We start from the raw sequence: 26,221 nt of genomic DNA on the forward strand, positions 1-26,221 counted from the left end.
TGCATCTTGAGAACATAGGATTGTATCCCATATTGGTCATAAAATTAAGGGTATGGCTAATTGTGTTCCATTAATTTCAATGGGCCTGCTCTGAGCAGAACTTGCTTAGATGCAATCTGTAGGGCACTGATTGTGAACTTTGTTTCCCATCATGGCCTCATGCATCACAATGCATCCTCCCACACCCTTATCACATGTGTTTCATGTACAAACAAAGTAGATCAACAGAGCACAGAGGCAGCAGCTGTGGAGTAACAAGCAGCAGAAGTGAATTTGCCTATTTGCTAGATGATCTGGCATGCTGCATCTTTTGCCAGTCATCAGAACTGTCATTTACTAGGCCTAGGAATTTGGGTAGAGTTTGGCTGCTTAGTCACATCAACCATGGAGAGCTGCATGAGTGAAGGAAAAAGATATATTAAAATACTCACTGGCAAAATGACTACATTTACTGAAGCCATTGTCATGTTCGCTGGCATAATAATGGTCTTGTTTTCCAACCTATAATCCTCATTTTCAATGGCTTGATTGACAAGTGGGAGTGAAAGAATGGGCTGGGGGATCAACTGCACACTGATATCACCAGCAAATCCTTGTTCTCTAAGAACATGTAAAGTAACAATGGTGGGTTTCTCTGAAAAGATTGGAGAAAAAACTTGTAATAAAGTTTTAAAATATTTATTTATTGTTACATTTATATTCCACCCTTTCTCCAACACACCTGTGAAGTAGGTTATGATGAGAGACATTAGCTGGCCCAAAGTCACTCAGTGGGCTTCATGACAGTGTGGTGATTAAAACCCTGGTCCCCCAAGTCCTATTCCAGCACTCTAACCATTACTCCACATTGGATCTCTTATCCAACACGTCTTTGATATAATTTCTGAAACAGAATAGATTTATTTTCTTCTAGTTCAGTGAGTTATAGCTGCAGTGGAAGCATTTCTTTGAGGTGGGGGCAAATGATCAAAATCTGGGGCTAGTAGCACTTTACAATACTTCAAAGCTATATTGGCCCCTGAAGATTTCAAAGAGAGGTAGGAAATTATTTAGCACAGCCACATCCACCAGGTGGATCGTGATCTACCAGTAAATCACTGAACATCTGTGGCAGATCACTGGCTCCCCCCAAAGAAGCTCAACATTTTGCCCTGCTCCCCCCAAAATGGGCCTTTCTCCTTCCTAAGAAAAGCTCAACAACTTTGACCTGACGCTGCCAGTCTTTAACGAGATCGCAGTCTCTTGGGAGTTGGCCACCCCTGGCAGAGTACAAGAGTATGTGCTCCATAATTTTAAGCAAAGACAGGGGAGACATTTTTTTTGCTTTTACTTGTTTGCACTTTTTCATTAATCTCCATGTCTTTGCCATGTCCTATCATTGAAGGGATGCAGGTGGCACTGTGGTCTAAACCACTGAGCCTGTTGGGCTTGCTGATCGGAAGGTTGGCGGTTCGAATCCCCGTGACGGGGTGAGCTCCTGTTGCTCTGTCCCAGCTCCTGCCAACCTAGCAGTTCGAAAGCACGTCAAAGTGCAAGTAGATAAATAGGTACTGCTTCGGCGGGAAGGTAAACAGCATTTCCGTGTGCTGCTCTGGTTTTGCCAGAGCGGCTTAGTCATGCTGGCCATATGACCCGGAAAAACTGTCTGCGGACAAACATCAGCTCCCTTGGTCAGTAAAGCGAGATGAGTGCCGCAACCCCAGAGTTGTTTGTGACTGGACTTAACTGTCAGGGGTCCTTTACCTTTACCTTTTTATCGGTACATTTGATTCAACTCAGTTTTATTCTGGTTGGTCCTTACAAGAACCAAGTAACTAAGAAGTGGTGCCAGAGTTTGATTCCACCATGCTCCAGCCCCCTTTCTGTTTGTGTCATATGCTTCATTTTGTAAGCCTAAGACAGGGACTGCCTTATCCCAGGCTGTTCTGGAGTTTTCTTCAGCTGAAGAGTGGCATTAAAATAAATAAAACAATATATTTACTTAAAATAAAACAACAGTTGAAATAACAGAACACACTGTGATGCAATGAATCAGCAACAAATGTTGGGATCTGCCTTGCTTTGCTCCCTTTCATTATATCAGAACTTGAAAAGCATCCAGCAGGGCTAACTGAACAGCAACGACTCATTCAATAAATTACATTTAAAAAATTGCATCAACAGGGCCAAGAAAATTTGCCCAATCTGGACATGACTGAAAGCAAATTTAGATGGCTAAAACATGTGAGTCCAAGCCCTGTGTTACAGCAGAGGGTGGAATTATTTTGCGAAGCAAGCCTCATAAGGTGTTTTGTACTCGGGCAGAAGTACAAAATGCATGCATGGAGGATGCAGAGATAATACTGTACATTCTCTTGTTAAAATATATGGATCTCACTGCTATATCACTGCATCTCAAAGGTGTTGTTTTTTTTAAACTCATTAGGCAGGAAAAATATACTAAGAGGACTATCTTAGCTCCAGTGAACAGGAGCACCAGTAGATAGTGGGCTCCACCACTGTGGAAGCCTTGGCTGCACCAAGGTGAGCTGAAAGCTATGGCCAGCATTTTCCCCACAGATGAAAGTCCCCAAACTTTCTGAGGCAAGGAAGGGGCAGGCTGATGGCAACTTTGGGTCCTCAGGCTCTCCTCAGGGCTGATGTAGTGAGGACAAGGGAAGCAACAGCTGGCACAAGCCAATAGGTGGGTGTACTTCTTTCTTCCCTGCCCCCAATCAAGATTGCTCTGTAAAGCTGAACTGTTCTCATAAAGATATCTGGAAATATTTTTAATTACCTGCCCATCACCAGCAGGTCCCAGGATGGGTTACAGCAATTTAAATTTTGATATTAAAACCGGTTAAAACAAATTACCATCACAGGAAAATGTGCTTTTCACAGGAGGATCACAGAATTGACTCACCTTCAGGTTCTGCTACTTTAACAAAGAGAGAGTCTGTATGCCATCCTACTGTGCCGTAAGGAATGTCACTAGGCAAAATGGAAAGTACAGCTTTTGCTCTGTTTGGATTGATGGTGGCTCCTCTTTTGGGATCCAGAACTCCCATAGTGCTGACACGAGTAAGAGTTATAATCACAGTCTCTGCAACTTCAGGAATGACATCTGCGAGGACTGTTAAGGTGATTGTGGACAAGGCTTGACCTTCCGAAAATGTAATCTAAAGATTTTGAGGAGGAAATATTTAACAGAATGTTTTAAAAGTAGCCTAGGATAAAACATTGATTCAGAAACAGTAGATTGAATTCAACTAAGATTTACTCAGAGTAGAGCCATTGAAATGAATAGGCTTACATTAGGCATCTTGCAGATTGTACTTTTGCTCATGCAAGAAGTAGTTCATGATTTAGGCTGGTTTGTTCATATCCCATATGGTCTCATGCCCCTCAGGAGCTCATAATGGCTGCATTTGCTCACAATGGAAACCAAACTGCATTTCAAATGACCAAGTCATTATCCATGACATCACAAGTCAATAGAATAAAACTTTTTCTCCTGTTAATCTGTCAGCAAACATGATTTTTAGTGCTTACATATGCAACTTAGTAATTAATTACTTGTATACTAGTAGTTAGAGCTTTACACATTTTCTGCAGCTAATATTCAGCTTGACAAAATACGTACCACCCCTGAAGTTGGAAATATATCATTAATGCTCCCATGGGCCTCCCACTGTACTGTAACACGCCCATAGGTACTTATTAAGCGTTCAACATTCAAGGTGATCAAAGTGTCCTTTTCCATTTCTTCTACTTGTTTAAATAAAGAATTCTAAAAAAATGTACAAATGAAATAGAAAAAGCATGTGAGCAACTTCAACAGGAATGCATAAAAAGGTTACAGCTAAGTAGCATGGGGGGGGGGGAGGGACGGACTTGATTCTTCATATTTAATTTCCCAATTAATATATAAGGAGTTTTACATATACATTAACTTCATGTTTTAAAATAGTCCAAGTTCTCATATGTTTCAGGAAACTAGCATAGAGCAGCAACTAGAATGGTGGACTTGGATTAGAGGCCTGGGTCTGAGCCCCTCTTAGCAGTGAAGCTCAGTGGGTGATATTGGGCAAGCTATTCTCTCTCAGACCAACTAACCTCACAGGTTTGTTCTGTAGATAAAATTAAGGGAGATGGAATCCACATATATACCCTAATCTAAGAGGTGCAAATGCAGTAAATTTAATTTCATGTATTATTATAATTCGTTCCATTGTAAGCTAAGCGAATTACATGATAAAAAGCTCCAAGTTACAGTGAATAACATGGTGGGCTATTTTGCAAGGGGGAACCATTTAGACATGATTTTATGTAGCCTTACATCTAACATACTTATTTTCATTCATATAAAGAAGGTGTAAATAATAATAATGAATCAGAATAATAGATCTAAGTATTCACATTGCTCTGATATTGGTCTATTGCAAATATATTCTAATATAACTCAATAACCTGGGCAAAAGCAACAACTCCATGGGCATCATCATTTGGTGGTATAATTATGGTAACATAACCATTAGGACCAATTTCTGCACCACCCTTTGGATTTTTGAGCCATACTCGAAAAAATTCTTCTTCCTCCGGGATTGTGTCATCAAAGATATTGATTGCTATCACAGCTTCTTGATCTCCAGGTTCAAATATCAGTTCACCTGAACTAGCATAAAAACACATATAGAGAGCATAATTATGATTAAAGACTAGTTATCCAAGACAACTATAGCAAAAAAATGGGTTTGTCATGCAAAAATAATGTATCACAGACCATAATAATTAAAAGGTATAAATTTGACTCCTAAATTTTCAGTTACCATTTGTTGTATTTTATGTAGCATTACAAGAAACATATTATTCATAGATACATTAAGCAAACAATTTATATTGTATTTTCTTCCTCTTTTGAGCCAGCATGTAGTAGGGATGGTTATGAGTAGAACACACCTTAACTTTAAGCTCCTTTGAACTCAAGAAGACAGAGGAGGTGTTTTTGACTAGACTGAGCAATACATCAGATTAATAAAGACTTTTGCCTCCAGGGTGAGGGCGAGAGAGGTCTCCCAACAGCTCTCAGAACCCCTTATTAAATGGCAGTCCCCAGGATTCACTGGGGGGAACCATTTCTGTATAAAATGGTATTAGACTGTTTTAAATGTATAATGCAGATGAGGCTTCTATCCTGACTATTTTGGCTCCTATTACAGCATGTCTGTTTACTCCCCTTTCCCTGCCTACTCTATCCTGGGTTTCTACATAGCTCCACAGATAGTATTCTCAGTGACTGATTTGTACAAAGCTTTCTGACTATAGCATGTTCACTAGATATTCAAAGGGTCAAAACTGATGTGTAGATTATAGGATCATATAAAGGTCCCATAAAGTTAAAGCAATGGGAAGAGAAAGAAGATTGTGGATATGAAAGTTGTTTTAGACATTACAACTAAAACTAGACAGGAAAAACTCACTCCGTCTGCTTGTAAGTCAATGGATAAAATCAGGAACCTACCTCGGTATAAAATCTGATTGGTTGGAGACTGCAGTCAGCTCATAAACATAGGAGTAGGATTCTGCAGACAAGACAATTAGACTTTTGTTGGAATTAAGAGACACTACACTGACAGTGGTGAAATGATTGGCAGAAGGGGCTTCCAGCAATGGAGAGAACTGGTTTTTTTCTGAGTTCCAAGAATACAGAGCTGATTTATCCTTGCTAGCAAAGAGCAAGTGGCCTGCATCAAGAAACAGAAAAAGGAAAGAACTTTAGAGGGACAAATTTAAAATGTTTATGTTGAAAAAGAAGAAGAGCTAGTTGGTTAGTTTGCTTTCAATGTTTGTTACATCTAAGGATTTGCTTAACATTTAATTCCTCTTTATATTTTTACTTCAAGTAAAGTTTTCAACTTATTTTTTAGAATATGAAAAATAAAGTTTAGAAAAGAATGGTTTTCAACTATAATGAAATGCTTGCTCTGCTTGGATAAAATTGCTTTAGCAGTTAGCATTACTTCTGTCTCATCAACTCTTTTTATTTTTCTGTCTAATATTGACATTTCATTTTGATTTCATAGGAAGATTGTTTCCTGCATTAATTTATTTGCTTCTTCTAAACCTGGCATCAATATCCTTCAGTATATTAGTTCCATTTTCATGTTCATGCAACTCCATGGTACTACACAGAGCTAGTATGCCATACAGAGAAAATACGGCAATATCAGCAACAAAACAACAAAAACATGCCTTAAGTATCATGCTCTAGATTCAGACCTTCAAACACCTTTTGACACCAGAATAAATGTGTCCCAATCATTTTCCTGCATATGTACACTGAGAAACCATGGCCAAGTGCAACATCTCTCGGGATGCATGTGCAGCAAAAAGGAATATTTGTGCTATTTATACATGATGTTGCCATGTACATGCTTTTTCCAACAAGGAGATGATACAAAGTGTTGGGAAAGCATTTTGTAGAAGCCAGCTGTAAGAGGACCTTCTCCCCACACCAACCCAAAAACCCACATACCTACACCTGAGGGTGGGACAAAAGGATGGATTTCATTTACAGCTTTTATAAAAAGGGTCTGAAAATGCCTGAATGAAGGTTGTCCTGTCTCCCACACAAAAACTTCACATGTATTGTTGGGCCCTGTGGAGAATAAGAGGAAGAGCATAAGCTTGCATGCAAATATTTTAGCCAGATTATCAGGTAATATTTTGCATAGTGACTAGCACCGTAGTACCTGAAAATATTTATTTATTTTATGTATCTCAGGAAAAGCAATAGTATGATATAACTAGAACCACAGATGGGACCAACTTCTGGGATTTTATTTCTACCTAAGTGAAAGTATTCGAGAAAGATATTTTTAAAAATTAAGAATCAAATAAAATGTAGAAATCAAAATAATTGCAAATTACTAGCTTCTGATGTGCTTCTTGAAAAAGTATATGCTGCACATTTGATCATTGCTAGCCATCCTGTGTTCCTTTTGAAAGAAGAACAAGATAGAAGAAAAAATAATAATATTACTATTACCATTTTTTATTATTCAATATCATAAGTGTACCTTACATTGGTAAGGACAAGATTTTTATATAATAAAGAGGCCACAGAAACATTTTCTTGATAAGAGTCATAAAGAAGTAATTTCCGTTCCCATTTCATGTTTCTATTTCCATAGTAACAGCTGAATCTTAATGTATTTCTGTCAAACAGCTCTTGTTTGTATGAATACCTTTTGCAAAAATTAGGTAGATGTCAGATCCAGAAATGAAGGCTTTGACTCTTGTTACGCTATTGATTGGCAGTTCATGAAGCTTTCTAAATTTGTTATCTGACCACTGGTACAAAAGAGGAGCATGTGAGGTGTTTGATGGAGCCACAACTAGATATGTAGTGCCTCCCCTTGAGAAAAGATCCACGCTTAGAACTCCATTCACCGAGAGCTGATGATGGAATCTAAAGATGCCATTATCCCAGAGGAAAATCTGTGGAAAATGAGGGGAGAAGAAAACACCCCTTGTTACAGCTAAGACTATACACAAAGAAATCAGAAGTCATGTTAAAATGTCATTAAGCCCAACATTCAGTCATTAAGAGCCAGTGTGGTGTGGTGGTTAGAGTGTTGGACTAGGACCTGGGAGATCAGGGTTCATAATCTTCATTTAGCCATGAAGTACACTGGGTGAACTTGGTCCACTTACTCATTCACTCTCAACTTAGCATTCCTCACAGAATCATTGTTGTGAGGATAAAAAGGGGACGAGGTAAAGCATGTATTCCACATTGAGATATAAATGTAATAAACATATGAAATACTGGCATGGTGTTTATTTTTGATATGAAAAATTGGGATATGCCTCCTGTAAGTCACACCCTCAAAATGAGCTTGAGGTTGACTGATCAACTGAAGCATTCATGAAAGTATCAGAAACAAATGCAGTACTTACAAACAGAAAGCTATGATAGGGTACATGTAAGTCCAATACAACCCAAATTTGTAACTTATTATTTGTCTATACCAGAACAAGCGGTTTAGTCAGTAAGCAAAGAAGCACCTCTGACAACTCCAGAATAATATAGCTTATTCTAGCTATATTTATTCTAGCTATATTTATTGGTGTGCTTTAGAAATCTTGTTTATGAAAATATATAGTAAGCATCTGCAGTCAATTTACAAATTATTGAACAACGACAGAAATTACCCCCATCTTCTTACTTCAATTACATCAAATTGAATTTGGTGCATTAATTCTACTCAGAAGCTTAAACCATTCAGAATGCTGCAAAAGTTCTGAATATGTTAATCTCAACAGTCTAAAGAACAAGCACACATTACACAGGAAGAATAGGGAAGATCTTTCAACCTGGAGAGAATTGGATTCAGGCATACAACTTGCAATAACCAAGTAGTGGTTTTGGTCCAAACTGAAAAACTTTGTATCACTGCTATCCGGCACAAAGATGGTCTGGATCTGCAAGGAGAAAAAAGATTTATGAAATTTAGGGCATAGACATGCGTGTAATTTATTTAATATTGTACTATAATGTAGCGAATGGAGAAGAACAGTAGGCAAGAGGCGGGCGTGCAGGGCCCCAATGAAATTTTAAAGACCCAGGTCTGCCACTGAAGAGGGGATGGGAAACAAATACAAAATAGGTAGCTGTCATTTCCTCCATCATGCCTAATTGCTGCTTAGAGCTTGATTTAAATTTGGGAAACAAGGGGAGAATTCCCCTTACTCCAGCCCAGTTTGGACCCCCTTCCAACTATATGACAACTATCACAAGAAAGCATGCTGAAAGTGAATGCACTCCACCAAATCTATGTAAGTATATTGGGTTTAAAAGACTTTTGGATGAGCTAAAAATGTTACCTGTAGCATCTGGAATCCAGGGGTGAAGGAGTACACAGTGTTGTTAGAAGGTCTATCTTGTTTCATTCCACCATGAGTAATTATTAGGTAGGAAGCACCATTGATTTGAAATGCCATGCATTGATGAGGATTCGCAATACTAAAATCCTAAGGGGAAAGAATCATGGAGTCAATGACTTAAGCACTTTTAGTACCATGCACGAAAAATTGTTTTAAAACAAAAACATTTATTTAATGTTATATTAAGGTGAGATGAAGGCAGGTTCCAAAGGAGATTCTCTGTATGTAAGAAGAGAATGTTGGATCAGGTCAAAGGTCCATCTAGATCATCATTCTGTTCTCACAGCTGTCAAACAGCATGCAGTAATGGTTGGTGAGGCAGGGCAGAGTTGCTCACCTGCTTTTCCAACACTGAGCATTACTGCCAGTTGCTGAGAGGGAGGGGTACAAAGTGCAGAGAGCTAAGCACAGTGCAGGTGCACTGGCAGAGTCAATCCAACATTCCTGCCACTGTGCTCGTACCACACTGAGCTCTCCGTGCCTTGTGCCTTAGCTTCTAAGGAACCAGCGGTGGTGCTTGATGTTGAGAAAGCAGGTGAGCAGCTCTGCCCTGCCCCACCAACTGGCAACACTTCAAGCCCGTAGAGATCCAGGTTTGAGAAGCCTGTGGCGTACCAGATGTTGTTGGACACTGGCTCCCTGTTACTGTTGTTGCAATATTTTGTATGTCCTGAAACAGTGCTAATATTAATCCGGATTATTCCTGAGTGCTGTTCTTTCCATTTTATTTTCACATGGGAACACTTTGTTTTCTAACAGTGTATATACCTCAACAGGAACGAAAACTCCCCGCCACTGGAATATTGAAGAATTTACAGCTGGGTACGTCCGCAACAATATGCCATAGAGAGAGTCCCCTGCTGCAATGAAGCACCAGCTGGATATTGGTTCTTCTGCAAAACTTTGTAAAATGGACAACACGCTTAATCCACCTTCTGCAACAAGAAGAAAATATGCACCAATTACTGTGTGTATTGGCAGGAGGAAAAGAAAGAGAACCCCATATTATAGAAACGAGGGCCTCATCTCAAACGCAAAAGCAGAAAAAGTGTGCAGCAGAGAAAATAGTGATAGATTTACAGCCAGTGACATTGGTCAAGTCAGCTCCTGGGTACAACTTAGTTCTCCTTGTTTTATTAGGCCAATTTGTAATATTTGATTTTTAAAAACCTACTCACGAATTGACTTACTTATCCCAAATGCAGAATCAGACTGTGTTTCCCATTCCACACTCACTGATGTGTTCATCCCATTGCTCCGGGATATTTTCAAGTAGACTGTAGTGTTGCCTTCTTCAATTATGAGAGAATTTGTCCTAAAAGTTATGGAGACCATTACTAAAGTAAAGAAATTAATGTCCTTCATAAGACTAGGGTATGGAGGGCCTTCACGAAACTAGGATCTGAGGCCTGTTCCATCCTCCAAACCATGGGATTGGGTACATTAAGTGTGAAAAGACCCACTAAGTCCAGCAGTTATGGAATCTGACTGGAAAATAATACAGTGGAACCTCGGTTTTTGAGCGTCTCAGAAGCCGAACGTTTCGGAACCCAAACACTGAAAACCTGGAAGCAATTGCTTCCATTTTCGAATGCACCTTGGAAGTTGAACGGCTTGCCCTGTGTGTTTTTCCATTTTCTCATTGCTGATAGTCCTTTGCGCCTCGGTTGTTGAACGCGTTTCGGAAGTCGAACAGTCTTCCGGAACAGATTACGTTCGACAATTGAGGTTCTACTGTACTTACAATAGGGATGACAAAATTCATTTGCACTAACATGAAAGAAAATCACTATAAGGTTCTATATGATTTAAAGGGACCCCTGCCCGTACGGGCCAGTCGTGTCCGACTCTAGGGTTGTGCGCCCATCTCACTTAAGAGGCCGGGGGCCAGCGCTGTCCGGAGACACTTCCGGGTCACGTGGCCAGTGTGATGAAGCTGCTCTGGCGAGCCAGCACCAGCGCAGCACACGGAAATGCCATTTACCTTCCCGCTATAAAGCGGTACCTATTTATCTACTTGCACTTAAGGGTGCTTAAGAGGGTGGGCAGGAGCTGGGACCAAACAATGGGAGCTCACCCCGCCGCGGGGATTTGAACTGCCGACCATGCGATCGGCAAGCCCTAGGCACTGAGGTTTTACCCACAGCGCCACCCGCGTCCCTGTTTTATATTATTTATTTCACCCCAAATAAGATAATTAACACATATGTTTACATATGTAGTAGATATACCCTGCTTTGCAAACTGTCCTGTGTGGGGTGGGAATTGCGACTCAGATTTGAAGGTCCCATGAGCAGCTCTGCTCATGTAATGTTTGTGATGGAGAAGGAGGGGACCATTTTTTCTGATTCCTCTTTCCCTTGTGCCACAAGGAAAGCTATGGGAGGTGGTACAGGCTGGGAATCAGCAAAAAAAATCCCCTTTCCCCTTTCCTCCTGTCGGAGCTTCCTCTAGATTTCATTGTTTTCCTCAAATGGAAGGAGCATGTCTGTTCATGCAAGGGATATTCTGGATCCCACGCTGTAAATGCAATTAATAAAATGACAAACTATGAAGTGTCATGACTCCCATCATCTTACTTTGGGTCTGCTAAGGTATTTTTATGAAAATAGAATTGTTCTTTAGTAAACAGATTCATGGACATCTACAAAAAAAAATGAGATGCAAAACACTGGTAGAATCCGAAGACATCTACTATTAAAGAATGGATTATCAAGGTATGGCAGCTAGCACGATTGTCTAAAGTGAGTGAAATTTATGGATTAGGAGGTAATAAACAGAACACAGTTGTTTTTGTTAAGAGCTGACAACAGTTAATTGAGTTATGAAAATGAAAATATGTAATGATATCAGTGCTTATAGTTGTGTATTTAATGACATATCTTAGATATGATTGACTTACGGATTTATAAGCATCTACATTTATCAGTATTTTAACATAAATTTTTAAAAATGAATAATTGAACCAACATAAAATGCAGGACAATATCCTATCCACAAACAAACAAACAGTGGCATTTACTGTGATGGTATACCTATTTGAAACTGGGAAGATACTGAAAAGTCCCAATGGGGCTTGATTCTGCAACACTGTGATAAAAGTTTCTACTCTTGTGCCCAGTCTGGCTCCACCTGTTGGACTGAACAAGGTAACAACAAAATGTTCATCCATTTCTGGTTCAGTATCTAGTATGGCAGTTATATGCAAAGTCTGTAAGAGAAAACAAATGTATAAAGTGAAATTATTGCATAGACAATGACAATGAATTTTTGAAACAGAAAGTAGATAGATGCCAACTTCACTATATTATATTGGAACTGTTCTACACGTTACACATAATAAAATGGTGGAATTCCGGACTGTAACATTTCAGACAATGAAATCACATTTTCATATAAAAATAGAAAAACCTGTTTTTGAATGATCCACCATGCAAATTCTCACATATAGTGTGTTTTTGTACATACTTTTTGCTAATCTAAGCATTTTACTCTATACTTTCCCCTAATATACAGTTTATTATAACACATCTTTGGGTTGGAAAATTGCATCGTAAAATTTGGAGGTGTGTGAATTTTGAAGGAAAGCAAAGTTTTGTTTTGTATATTGGTACAGAAAACAATAAGTATAGGTTCTCATTAAAATAGGAATTTCTTCCTCATCCCTATATGAAACCAAGTAACATTTATTCCATTTTGTAATAACTACCTGCATATTACCTTGAATCTGACTCCCTCTTCTAGAACAACATAGCCTTGTGATGGAGTCAAATCTATAGATGCTTCAGAAGAATTTATCTCTCTCACAAGATACTGGACTGTCACAGTTCCAAAGATTCCCTGAGGAGGCTCCCTGATAATGGTTAGTACTGCAACACTTTCCATTAAATATAGTGCTGATGGTTCCCTTAGAAAGAAATGTTCACTGTTGTTGAAGGACAAAACTCCATGGCCATCATCATTGGCAAGGATGGTAACAGTGGCTTTGAACAGAAAAGGAATGCAATTATTAAAATCCATCTAGGATAATCTTAGCCATATTATACATACAGGAGCAAAAATGCAAATGTGTTGCTATAAAACCCCAAAATAATGCTGGATCTTAAAATCAACTATTAAGTATGTGTTTTCCTGTGTACAACATTTAACATGTGATGTTACTATTTCTTCACCTAATTGCAAAACAATACCACAGATTGTTTGCTGCTAATTTTCTTGTCACACAAATATTAAACAGTGTTGGTAGCTGGCTAATTCTCTTGTTGGAATTTAACAGTCTTGAGGAAAAACACATAATTATCCACTGGGGCTAACTATGGTTTGTACAATGTAATTCTGTAATCACAACATACAGAACTAGTTTTAAGATTAGTTAATGTTACCTGTTGTGTTTTTGCCTAACTCTAACCCAAGGGATGGGTTTGTCAAAATAAGCTGGAATCTCTCATCACCTTCAGGAATCTCATCATCAAAAATCATAACATCAACATATTTATACCTTTCTCCATCAGCAAAAGAAAGTGTCTAGCAACAAAACACAATGACACGGTATTTTAGAACATTTCAAAATTCAATACTTCATAAAAATTCAATAAATAAAGATAGGAAGAAAGATGCAAATCTTAGGTGACTTTTCCAAACCAGTGATGGTAAGTATTAAAGACATTATAAATCCATTTCAAATGACAAATGAGTATTCAAGGCACATGTGGAGCTCAGGAATGTGATCCTATCTGCCTCTCATCCTCACTTCCAAGTACTTATCTGAAGGTCAGAACTGAACCTACATGTCTATATATAATATATACACTTACAAGCTCTCTCCAGGCAGCTGTGAAACCTGCCTTTCTCATGGTTCCTGATCACATGGTGCATTGAGCATACATGAATAGATCTGTTCTGACCTTTGGGTGAATGCCCAGAGGTTGCAAGTGGGCTCGATCCCTCTCCTCTCTTATGTTCATACTATATGTGCTCACCATATAAAAAGGTTCCATATGTGATTTATTATTATTATTATTAACCTGTAAAGATGTTTGGGCTTCCTTTCCCTTCTAGAAAGCAATCTCGGTTCTCCTTTCTTCTCCTTCCAGCCCTAGAATTTAAAAATTCTAACTAGGCATGTTGTCTGATTATATTTCACCGCTGAAACAAATTAGCTGGCTGGTACTATGGTGAAAAGTATTTTGTATTAAGGTTAGTTCTTACCTGTGAGGAAAAATTAAAATCCAGCCCTTGATGTGCTTCCAGATTCTGAGCATACAAGAACAAGGACACTTTACCATAAGATCCTCGGTCCCGGAATGCCACTAATGTCAAACTTCCATTTAGTTCACTTATTTCAAAACTGTTGGGGGAAAAGAAATACAGCCCTTCCCAATTATATGTATTGACAACAAGTTTATGATTTCGTTGGCAATATTCATATACTTTATTAGGGCTGCCATACGTCCGGGTTTCCCCAGACACATCTGGGAATCAGGCAGCTCAGCAACTGTGCCAGGATTTTCACTTTTGGGAATATGACAACCCTAACTTTATAGACAACAACTGATATGCTGGTAAAATAGGGATCAGCTGAGAAGCTTGCTGCAAAAATACTTTAGTTATGGGCACTAATATACTTGGGGAAGGGCAACAGCTCAGGGGTACAGTAATCACTTTGCAAGCAGAATGTCCCAGGTCCAATCACTATATAGATAGATACACACACACACACACACACACACACACACACACATACACACACACACACACTCCAACATCAGTCAGAAAAGTTAGTGCCTGAGTGAGGATTTCAACCAAGATCTCCCAGGCATAACACAGTGGCTCCCACGTATAGCTATAGGAACTCCAAAGGGCCTAACCTGCTATTTGAACTTCCCTAAGTTCAAGTTCCCTATAAGCATTTGAGGAGTTGGAGGAAGCAAATTCTAAGGGAAAACTCTTAGATAAATCAGGATACTCTAGAGTATCCGATCCGTTGGATCACAGCTTTTATCTGGAATTCATCTGGACTTTGACTGCTCAAAACTATCAACTGTGTAACTCCAGAGGAAACAGTTCAGTGCTCAAACAACTGAAAACAAACATAAGCTGAAGATGAGACTTACTTTGTGTTTTGCCAGCCAACTACTCCTCTTGCTCCATCATTTGCATCAATAATAACCTGTGCTGCTAAACCATCTACATCTAAAGATAAAATAGGTTTTAGTAGCGCATAATATTTTAAGCATTGTTCAGATTTCTGGTGGATGCACAAATGTTTCGAGAACAGTGGATATTTACTACTATATTTGTATATTTATGAGTTACCAAAGTCAATAAACAACATCTATCCACAAAGCATGGGGGTTGATTAGTTCTGAATGCAGATGCATTGTCTTTACTGAATGAAGGCAATAGAACAGAGACATCTAATTATACCACAAGTCTAAATATTTTCTACACTACCTCTAGAATACACATCTCAAGTGAACTACAATATATTTTTCTATTTACCTTTAAGTTTGTAATGAATTAACCCAGTCAAGTCTATAGACATGCAAATAAAGGAGGTCAAACATAAAATATTAGAGGTATAGTGGAAACAGCCAGAAGCGTCAGGAGTACTGAAAGTACAGACTCAGTCCATGCCCAAGACAGTAACTTGCTGAAAGGGACTAAGGATGCAATGCTAGACAGAGGGATTGAGGATTTAGAGTAGTGTTTCTCAAACTTGGGTCCCCAGCTGTTGTTGAACTACAACTTCCATCATCCCTAGCTAGCAGACCAATGGTCAGGGATGATGGGAGTTGTAGTCCAACAACAGCTGGGGACCACAATACTGACAGCCAAGCCTTTGCCACATGCCATCTCAGTAAGCAACAGTGACCTGCCTGCCAAGAACCTAACATAGGTATTCCACCCCAACTGATGAGCCACTTCTGCACTTCTCTACCAAGAACCCTACCAAGCCATACCTGTATTTAAATGCAAATACAGCTTGTATTTTGAAAGCTTTCATATTTATAAAACTTAGTGAAAGAAAATATATCCAAGTCACACACTCCGTATATTACTTGATATACACTGTGGCACTAATGCAAAGATGTGAAATGTATACCAAGTCTGGGAGGGAAAGATGTCGAAGGATGCATGATAAGTTCCACGGATGTAAGATTAACCAGAAAGAATTCTTGTAACTCTGGTACATCATCCTGAAAAACAGAAATACAATAAATGCTCATGCTATTGTATTTTAACATGCATTTCAAGAATAATCAAAGAAGGCCCTCTTTAACATCCTAAAACAGGGGTAGGGAACCTTCAGGGGGTCAAATGCCAGTGGTAGGTGGGGCCAGAGCCAAAACTGAGAGGAGCAAGGTATGAGACATCCATTCCTTATGCTCCTACCCCTGCCTTAGAACATTTATTACACAAGGTCGTTTGAGTCTTCTCTCCCAAAAGATAATTAATTACCTGCCTTCAGGTGGGTCTTCATATAACGTATGTAAAATAATATATGATGTAATTTAAAATGATTTACAGTCATACCTCGGGTTACAGACGCTTCAGGTTGCATGTTTTTGGGTTGTGCACCATGCTGAATCCGGAAGTACCGGATCAGGTTACTTCTGGGTTTCGGTGCTCGCACATGCGCAGAAGTGCCAAATTGTGACCCACTTGTGCACAGACGCGGTGCTGCGGTTGCGAACACTGTGGGTTGTGAACGTGCCTCCTGCACGGATCATGTTCACAACCTGAGTGTCCACTGTAACAGTGACAAGAGCTGGTTCTGTCAATGAAGATTTACTGCATAGTGTAGCCAAGAGATTGAAAATGAAAAATGTGTAGTGATCCATTATCACATCACACTAGTTGTGACAGCAGCCAAATAAATGAGTTGATCTCATTTGTATGCATCTCATATTTCTGTTTGTAACTGTTCCCTATGACTTATCAACCATGGGTGGGTGGTTGCATCTACAATTAACTCCATACAGCAATAAAATATACATAGCATAAATATGACTCTGTTATATTCAAAGTATTATGGCCTAAATCCTGCATCCATCAGAATCATTTTTTGTTGTTGAATGGAATTACTATTTACCTCTAGAATAGTAACATTTATGGTAGCCAATGTTTCACCTTCTCCTAAAAGAAGTGACCCCGATACAGGTATGTAATCAACTCCTGGTTCAGCCAAAATCACGTCGGTTTGATTCCTTATGCCAAGAAATCCTGGAACTGTTGCATAGGTGAGATTGATAACACCTAGTGAGCATGCAAGAAAAGAGTTCAGCAATAATTCTAATCAAGGGAGTTGAAACATGAAGAGACATAAATAACTCTTGTCAATTCCATATATTCTTGTGGAAGTGAGAGGTATGTAAAATGACTTACATATGTGAGAAATTTATGAAAAAACAGTAATTTACACTCAACAACTAGAATCTGCTCCTGTTCAGTATTTCAGACATGTTTTCTTTCCAGATATTCCAATTCCATCTCCACCCTGATATAATATTCTATCACATTTCGTCGGTGGTGGTGCCCTTAGAAATAATCTGCCAGCTGTGGATGGGGCTAAAGCAGGCAGCAATATAGCCAGAGCAAAAATAGTCAGTCACCCACTCACACAATCTCTTTCCCCTACCCGCTCTTCCCATGGGCTGGAGGTTCCCCATCTGAGCTAGTAGAAAGGTGTGTGTGTATGTGTGGGTACACACACACATGCAAACATTATTAAATACATAAAATTTAGAATCCAACCCACTCCACATACCAACCTAGAGATCCAAATTCTCTGTTAATGAAAAGCTGAATGGTTTTATTTCCCTCTTGTACCAAAACAACTCTAGATGAAGGAGCAAAGCTCAGAACTCCATGTGGTTCATCACTCGCCTCTACTGTCAAAACTGCTTCATAGCCTTGGCTATCCAAGATAGCAGCTCCGGAAGAAGCAACCCCTGAAAAACAAAATCAATAGACTATGTTAATCAGAACTGTCACCCACGGTATTTTGTTGTTGTTGTTTAAATAGCCCAAAGATCAGTTTAGTTGTTTCTTGAAGATGCTGCAAACTCTATAATTTAACTCAAGCACTATCTCTTAAAGTCAAAGTTCTTAGGGCTGGCAGGGAAGGTCAAAGCAGGCTATTCTACCTGGGAGTCAGAGTTTGCAGCCTCCTAGCAGTCCTAAGGCCAGAGGCCAATGTCCTTCCCTGCTGCTCTGCAGTTTCTGGACAACTGGCATCAATGTTCACAAAGACATATCCCTCACCTGATCACTGTAGTATGATGTGATCACTTGCCTTTGTGACATCACAGATCAAGCACTACAGACAAAACATCACTAGCACCTCACATCACTTCAGACATAATGCTTTTCATCTGAATCACTTAATACATTCTGCTAATACATTCTGCTGAATCTGTTAATACATGTAAACCACAAAATGCTGAGTGCTCAAGTAATAAGCATGCATGTGCAGATGAGCCCTAATTTGCTGTTTCTCCATTGTGACCTGATATTACCTTGAGTTCTAACGTTGTACAGAATCACTTGATATTCTTCTTTTTCTTCAGGAATATGGTCATCCAACAAGTGAACGTAAAATGTTGCATTCAGTGATCCCTGTTATTTAAGGGAGAAACCAGTGAACCACTATGCAATGGACAACTGAGTACCATAAACAGTTAAGACATCTTCAGTTCCATTACAGAAGACCACAGCCCCATAGCTCCTGTAGCTGTTTTACCACAAGCCAGAACTGATACCTCAGCATCTTGCAAAACCCAAGTGGGAAGTTTTTTTTTACTTTCAAGGGCCACAAACCCTTGGGGATAATCTGTCAGGCACACGTACTGCTGCTGGAAGCAGCCAGAGCTAACAGTAGGGTGGAGCAACTCCATTTTCTCTTTCTCCCTTTCTGCCAGCAGACTTCCTGCTTGGAGAGGGTGAGATCACTTTTACAAGGGCTTTAAACCAGGGGCTTTAAACCTTTTTCAGTCATGGGCCAGTCCACCGTCCCTCAGACCATGTGGTGGGCCAGACTATATGGGGGGGGGGATGAATGAATTCCTATGCCCAACAAATAACCCAGAGATGCATTTTAAACAAAAGCACACATTCTACTCATGTAAAAACACCAGGCAGGCCCCACAAATAACCCAGAGGTGCATTTTAAATAAAAGGACACATTCTACTCATGTGAAAACAAGCTGATTCTCAGACCGTCCGCGGGCCAGATTTAGAAGGCGATTGGGCCACACCCAGCCCACAGGCCTTAGGTTGCCTACCCCTGCTCTAAACTGACTGCTTACAGAAGGCTTTCTCCCTCTCCTCCTTTCTTTACTCTATCCATTTCAGTTCTCTGCCCCTCCTTCTTCTCTCTCTGGGCTCCCATCCACATGCAACCATAGGCTCTCCAACCCTAGTGAACGGCATTCAATGGAAATAGAACTTGACTCTGGACAAAGGCAGAAATTCCTTTCTTACAATTTATTCTCGGGACAAGGCCAATGTGGCAATAGAAGTTCCATGATATTCTGCTGGATGGGATGAAACAGGTTGGCATCCAAACCACTCAATCCCTACCCTGATAAAGAGCTTTGCACTGGATTTCTAAGACAGTAAAGTAGGCAATTTGATAAGGAAAGAAATCTGCTGTGCTTAATTGCAGCCATTCATACTTCCTCCTTATGTATTCATTTTGTAGTTACCTCCAAAAAAAAGAGCATGCCAGAAACATTTTCAAAATTATGTTCCAAGTGGGGCCCAACAATTTTCCAATCAACAGTGACATTCCCTGCTCCTGGGGCAGTCCTTAGGACATGAAACGACAGCAACTCTCCTAGGAATTAAAGAAAGCAGAACACAATAGTAACCACAAGGAAAGAGATGCAAATTTTGTGTATAACCCACCCGGAACTTCTCCTGTACAGTCCCCATTGCAGCGAACAGAAGTTTTTCAAGTATACCAAGGTGCTCTTAAGCAGTCATTATAACCAAGTCATTATAATGGCAAATGTGCATGAGAAGTTTTTGGTGAGTTGTTTCCACTGAGGGAATTGCTCTTAAAAGACCCTGAAGCATGCAAACTGTAAATGAAATAATCACAGTAACATCCTTAAAAAAACCAAAATATCAGGTATATATAGAAAGCCTTGCTTTAGACACCCTATTAATGAATTAGTTTAGTGAAAAAAGACCCATATTTGTTGGAATGCTGACTCATGAAAATCTGTCTTTAGAAAGCAGCAGGGAAATATATAAAATTCATGCAAAGAATTTAAGTATAAACACAACTGAAAGCAAATTACCAACAGAACATGCAAAAAAAAACCAGCAAGAGGGAGAAAAATAAACTCCTGTCAACTAAAAGAAAAAATAAATGCTGTATGTACTAGCTGTCTCATGTGATTACTTAGTTTTTACAAGAAAGATACATATAATGTAACATTGCACTGTAGTGGAATGTTACACAATGCATGCAGACAAATGCTTGTAATTACCTGTAGATTCCATTTATTTCAGTTAAAACTTACATGATAACATCAGTGTTACAATTTTCTTTGATTTCAGAGGGAAGAGTTCACAAAAAGTTAATCGTTACCTGTGTTTGACATATCATGTACATAGATATTGCTCATTCATACTTTAGTATGTGAATATAAGTATAGATGTAATGCATACACATCTAATGTACATGTAATACATATAAGACTTGAAGTATATGCCAGGAACACAAGTTTTCTGCACAGCCATGACAATGGTTTTGATGGAGTACAGTTTTGCTAATAGGACAACATGGGTTAATGTTGGGTAAAATTTTTTTTCCCCTCTTCTGATATCATAAAGAATTAGCATTTATGTTGAAATAATCAAACAAGTATAACCAATGTGAATAAATAAACCAAGAACTGTATACACTGCAGTGTGCCCAAAAAGTTAATATGCAAAATTTACATTTTAATTTAAAAAATAAATAATGGTTTTGACTTGCAGAAAACCTATGGCCCTGTCACAATTATGCTGCCTATGTATTACTACTGCAGTTTTTCAGGTGAGCAAAGTTTCAGTTTGCCAGTACATACAGTATTGCATGGGTCAAAGGAAGGAAAATGTAAATATAGTAGAGAACATTTATTTTAACACATTTGATACATAGAGCATCCTATTGTGCAAGTGTAATTGTTATGAACTATTTTTATATTATTGAATATGTGTTTTTTCCTGAAACTCTTAAATTCTGTTTTCGTTGCAAATAAAGGTGGAGGGGACAATATTCGTCTTTTAAAATTTAACTCACAATTATAACCAGGTTGTATATATATGGCTATTCCTTACCCACACTGTGAAAACACATGGAGTACTATGATAGAGCAAAGTGAGAATCCAAACTTAGTTGTTCTTTTTTAAAGTAAGCTTCCAAGACAGCAGTTCTCACCCTCCCTGAAGATATGACTGAGGGGGTATAAGAAGGAATGGAAAAGCCTCTCTGGTGATGGAAAGGAGCTTCACTGTGGGGGAATCATGCCTAGCACAAAGGCTCCAAGTATGCTCACAGAAAGCCCAGGAGGCATAGATCTACTCCAGGCAGTGTTCATGAGGGCAGTAGGTGTGAAACTGGGGGCTGCAAAAGCATTCAGTGGTCTAAGAACTGCCAGGTCCAATGTCTCCTTGTAGCCCCATTGTTTGGGGCCCCAAATGACACCAGAGGAAGCATAAGTAGCTTTCTTCATGTTAGTGGAAGGGAAAACAAAAACTGTTCTCTCCTCAGTCCTACTTTGGCCAGAGTGGGCCAACAGCACTTAAGATTGTTCTACTTCGGTAGAAAGACAGGCTAATCGCTGGCAAAGCTTTCAGATTTCAAAACTGAAGGGCGGGAGGGAAGGCTGAACTAGATCTTCACAATAGTTGGGGAATTAGTTTCACTGCCCTTCTCAATTTCCATAATCTACGTAGACCACAAATTTTTGTTTTGTTTTACTAAAAGTTATTACTGTACTACAATAATTACTTCCAAACACACATCTCATGTATAACTGCATAACTGGAAGTGATAAAACAACATGTGCTGTAGGGCACTGGAAGGAAAGTAACAAAGGGACAATTTTCAGATTAGATGGTTGCTATTCGCAATATTGCCAGAATATAATATTAAGTATGCAGTCACTGTTTTAATTTTGAATGATCAAAGATGGATTGTATGTATTTATCTCCAAAATAATAATATAACTATTAAAAAAAAAACATTCAAACTATCCATTCACATCACAAAGCAACACCTTGTTTAATGTTATCCAGAATTATAAAAGTGTTTGGGAACCTGCACTAGGAATTCTAGGAACTATTTGTAGAGATACAAAAATTAAGGTTATATCAGCAGTAAGCCCACATACAATTTGCATAAATGCAATGCATGTCTTATTCTAACTGTTTGAATTTTTCTTTTCTGCCCAGAGTAGCAGTTTTGGAGGAGAAACAAAATATAATCCCCCCTGCCTCCACCCCATCCCAATAATATTTTGTACTGTACTGAAATACATTTTATCCTATTTGAGAATTTTGCACCAATATCAAAAAGCAAATTAATAAAAGTGTAAAAAAGTCCACAATAGCAAAATGCACAAATAAGACTCAATATAGTTCAACACACCATTATACAGCACTATTTTATATCATTCGTAATAAAACACATTATGATACAGAGTGTAGCTGGCAAATTGTCTAAAAGAAGACTACATCAGATGGTGGTTGAGATCAGATTTCATGTTTACATTCGGCCCTTCTGACTTTACAAATATGAATAACATTGGGCACTGTCCAGTCATAGGTGTTTTAAAGACTGAAATTAAAACATGTAATGTCAGGAACAGTCCTCAATGTGTCTGATGGTGTTTGCATGACAATGAGCATGTCCATGGGTTTTCATATACATGAAATATAATAAAAATCAAAGCCTCCACAGGCTACCTCCAGTCCCTTAATGATGGCAGTATTGGACCATGGTAACGAGCAGTATCCAATTAATGCATCCTGCCCATGCAAAGATTTCCACATGTGCAATGGGTCTTTCCACTGTTCAACTTCCCCCTGGCACACATACCCTAAACCACCCCCAAATCAGCTTCAGAGGGTTGGGGAAACCCCTAGAACAGATTTGTGTAGGTGCAAGGGGAGGAGAGAATAACAGAATTGCAGAGTTGGAAGGGATCCCAAGGGTTACTGAGTGCAACCCCCTTGTAATGCAGGAATCTCAACTTGATCATACATGGCATAACAGAATAGAATGGGAGATAGGGAAGTTCCCACTGAATAAGTGGAAATCTTGGGGCACATTACTCAGCGCTACTTAAGGTACAACCCGGTGAGTAAGAAAAATGGCCAAGTTAGGTATGCAGTGCAATCATTTGAGGAGTTGACATTTTATCTGCTTTTATTACACCAAAGATACCATTGGAAATAGTACTGTGCAATGCAGAATTACAAGGGCACATGTTAAGAATTCCCTCATTCTAATGGATAAAGGGAGTATGTTTTTGAAAGATAGTGTGAAGGAAGGGATTATTATTATTATTATTATTTTAAAAACTGTCATCTACATAATTCCGAAATCATGGCCTGCAGTCCTCAAAACCATTTCTCAAGAACAGCTCCCTCTGCTTCAGCTGAATTCCTTTAGGATAAACAATCTGAGGATCAAGTCATCACTTGATGACGGGATGATGACCTTCATTCCCTCATCAACATGGGTTGATGCTCATCATAACAGGTTAGTGCTGGAAGCAGTGGAAAGGTAGGTCTCTGAGATAGGTGAAAGAACTGAGGAAACCGTAAGTGCAACCAAGATGGCAGATTGGTTGAGTAATAAGGTTAGGTTCTGCCTGTTTCAGGGAGGGAGCACCTTAATGTGTTGGATTTTCCTAATATGGAAACATGTTAATGACCCCAGCACTAATTAATAAAAATGAAAGCTTGACACTAAAGGACATGTTTAGCCATTTCAGAACTTTTTGAATATCTACTGATTATTCTTTTTAAATGAACGTGTCTGGATAAAGCTAAAGTACTCTTAAACTTTAGAACCTGGAAGCTAAATGTTCACTGCGGTCTCTAAATTCTATAATAAAAAGTTATTCAGCTCCACAGTACAGTGTGTGTGTGTGTGTGTGTGTGTGTGTGTGTGTGTGAAGAAAACATATTTGGTGGCAAACAGAGTCCATGAAGGTCACCATACAGTTTGTGTTAATTCCTTGTGCTCATTGATGGATCCTCTTAGCATGTCAGGTTACAGCTGCTTTGACATGCTCATGAGAGCCATTAATGTGGGAAAGAAAAGTAAGAAAGCTCAGGCATACAGCAGCACAGAATCAACAGTGGTGACCTATGTGGAAACTTCCCAAAAACGGTAACGATGACCTTTCACATACAAGAGATATATACATAGATTAGGCAGTTGATATAACAGGGCCTGCAGAACCTTTAGTAAAAGTGCATCTAATGCATGCAGATTTTTGCTTAACAGTTACTGTCGTTCTTTCCAAGAGAAGGCAGCACTGCATCAGAAAATGCATCAAAAACATGAAAGAGGCATGCAGGTCCCCCCATCCACATTTTAAATACTAACAAAACAAGATTTGGTCAATTCCAACCATTGCAGGCAGAGAGGGTGTGCAGTCAGGAATGTCAATCTCACATTAGTTTGACTACACATGACTAATTTCCACCAGTGGTAACATAATATTGCTATTTTTCATTCATATGCTTGACAAGGAATCCAGTTTACCAACATGTCTGCTTGGAAGTAAGTTTGAGTACAATGTATGCATGTATAGGATTGGTACACTACCACCTCTGTTTGTATACCACTGATGATGATCAGAGGCACCAGCTGTAGATTTGCTCCCAGGAGTTGGCATGCAGCCAAAAGCATAGTAAATTGGAAACAAATCCCATTGACTTAATCCATTGGCTAAAGTGGTCTAGGGTAGCACTGTGAATTCAAGAGATTTTACAAACAGCTAACATAGGTGTTTGTGCTCTGGATGCTGTTACCTTGCCACTAAGAATGTTCTTCCTTATGGATTAGAAATACTCCTTTTAAGTATAACAACAGTTTATAGCTACTGCTGTCATTATTGTTAGAAAACAGCCAAGAGTGCATTAACTGTACTGATTGTCCATAATGAAATTAAACAATTCATATACTTAAGGGTCACAGACAGCTGCAAACAAAAGCCTCTTACAGTAAATCAAATATAAAGACCTAGCTACTCGGCGCCTTCAGCAAAGGAAAGAGATTCCAGTCGTAGGCATAGCATAGCAACACCATGGCAGGATGCTTTCTTAACATCAATGGGAGTCACCTAGAAGCAAAGGTGTTCAGGAAAGAAGTGGGAAAGTCTCACATGGCCCAGGTAAATGGCTAAATATTGCTGGAAGCAAGGGAACTGCACAAGCTCTATTCTTGCTACGAAATACTTGGATTGTAGTAGATTGGCTCACGTGCCATTGAAGAGCCATGAATCTGTCCTTACTAACACTTAAGTGGCCTAGCTTATTTATATATATTAAATATTTCCAGAATTTGTTGTGAAAGAGAGAAAGAAATTGAATGGGGTTTTTAAACAGAGGCTTGCACATGAACTGTAAGCAGCAAAACTCGGGCCAAAGTAAATGTCAAATGAATCCCAGCATTTTAATGTGCACATTTTTATTGCAAATAGAAGTCCCTAGCGGGATTGATGATTATCAGGTCTGCAGCAGGTAAGGAAGGTGGATTTAGCAATTTTCTCTCCTGTTGCAAGTTCTGAGGAAAATGCTTTCTACAAAGAATTCATTCCATTGGCACCCACTATGGATTTCCTCCAAATACAAATTATTATTTTTTTCCAGAAAAGTGGTTTTCATCAGGACCAGAGCAAATAAGGAAAGGGTAAAACTTCCCCTTCCCACCTGTTGTAATCCCAATAATTAGCACACATGGCCTGGCCTGGCTGCTATTTGCTTTTTGCAAAATGTGCAAATTAAATGAAGAGATATGTTTTGCATCATGTCTAGTTTGACCTTGAATCTCTACAAAATAGTGGACAATGAAATTGTTTCTCCTCTTTCCTCATTAGGGATTTTTTAAAAAGTTTATTGCTTGTTTGATTTCTGATGCACTATAGAAATAAATGATATATGCGGCTAAAGACCCTCTCAGAATTTTCTTTTCTCATTTTCAACCTATGTGGTAAATCAAAGTAAGCCATTACTGTGAGAAAGCATAGGCAAATGGATTGATAGCACACAGAGTGAG

At 39.0% G+C, this 26,221-nt stretch overlaps 1 protein-coding gene across 6 annotated transcripts in view; it reads right to left on the bottom strand.

The window, feature by feature from the left end:
* The window catches only part of ADGRV1 (adhesion G protein-coupled receptor V1), a 246,928-nt gene that overhangs the window by 155,499 nt on the left and 65,208 nt on the right, over positions 1-26,221 (bottom strand). For all 6 annotated transcript variants that reach the window (XM_083465098.1, XM_083465097.1, XM_083465099.1 and 3 more), the window contains 21 exons: positions 19,638-19,768; positions 18,450-18,549; positions 17,703-17,882; positions 17,024-17,187; positions 16,034-16,127; positions 15,042-15,120; positions 14,137-14,275; positions 13,311-13,452; positions 12,649-12,911; positions 11,964-12,139; positions 10,119-10,243; positions 9,697-9,863; positions 8,869-9,015; positions 8,359-8,466; positions 7,227-7,479; positions 6,515-6,637; positions 5,501-5,723; positions 4,450-4,654; positions 3,623-3,769; positions 2,903-3,158; positions 432-634 (listed from right to left, as the gene is read on the bottom strand). In XM_083465098.1, the coding sequence (XP_083321224.1) occupies positions 432-634; positions 2,903-3,158; positions 3,623-3,769; positions 4,450-4,654; positions 5,501-5,723; positions 6,515-6,637; positions 7,227-7,479; positions 8,359-8,466; positions 8,869-9,015; positions 9,697-9,863; positions 10,119-10,243; positions 11,964-12,139; positions 12,649-12,911; positions 13,311-13,452; positions 14,137-14,275; positions 15,042-15,120; positions 16,034-16,127; positions 17,024-17,187; positions 17,703-17,882; positions 18,450-18,549; positions 19,638-19,768 (3,425 nt within the window). The remainder of the gene's footprint in view (positions 1-431; positions 635-2,902; positions 3,159-3,622; positions 3,770-4,449; positions 4,655-5,500; positions 5,724-6,514; positions 6,638-7,226; positions 7,480-8,358; positions 8,467-8,868; positions 9,016-9,696; positions 9,864-10,118; positions 10,244-11,963; positions 12,140-12,648; positions 12,912-13,310; positions 13,453-14,136; positions 14,276-15,041; positions 15,121-16,033; positions 16,128-17,023; positions 17,188-17,702; positions 17,883-18,449; positions 18,550-19,637; positions 19,769-26,221) is intronic.

This window comes from Podarcis liolepis (assembly GCF_965112155.1).
Source record: "Podarcis liolepis genome assembly, chromosome: 11".
NCBI lineage: Eukaryota > Metazoa > Chordata > Lepidosauria > Squamata > Lacertidae > Podarcis > Podarcis liolepis.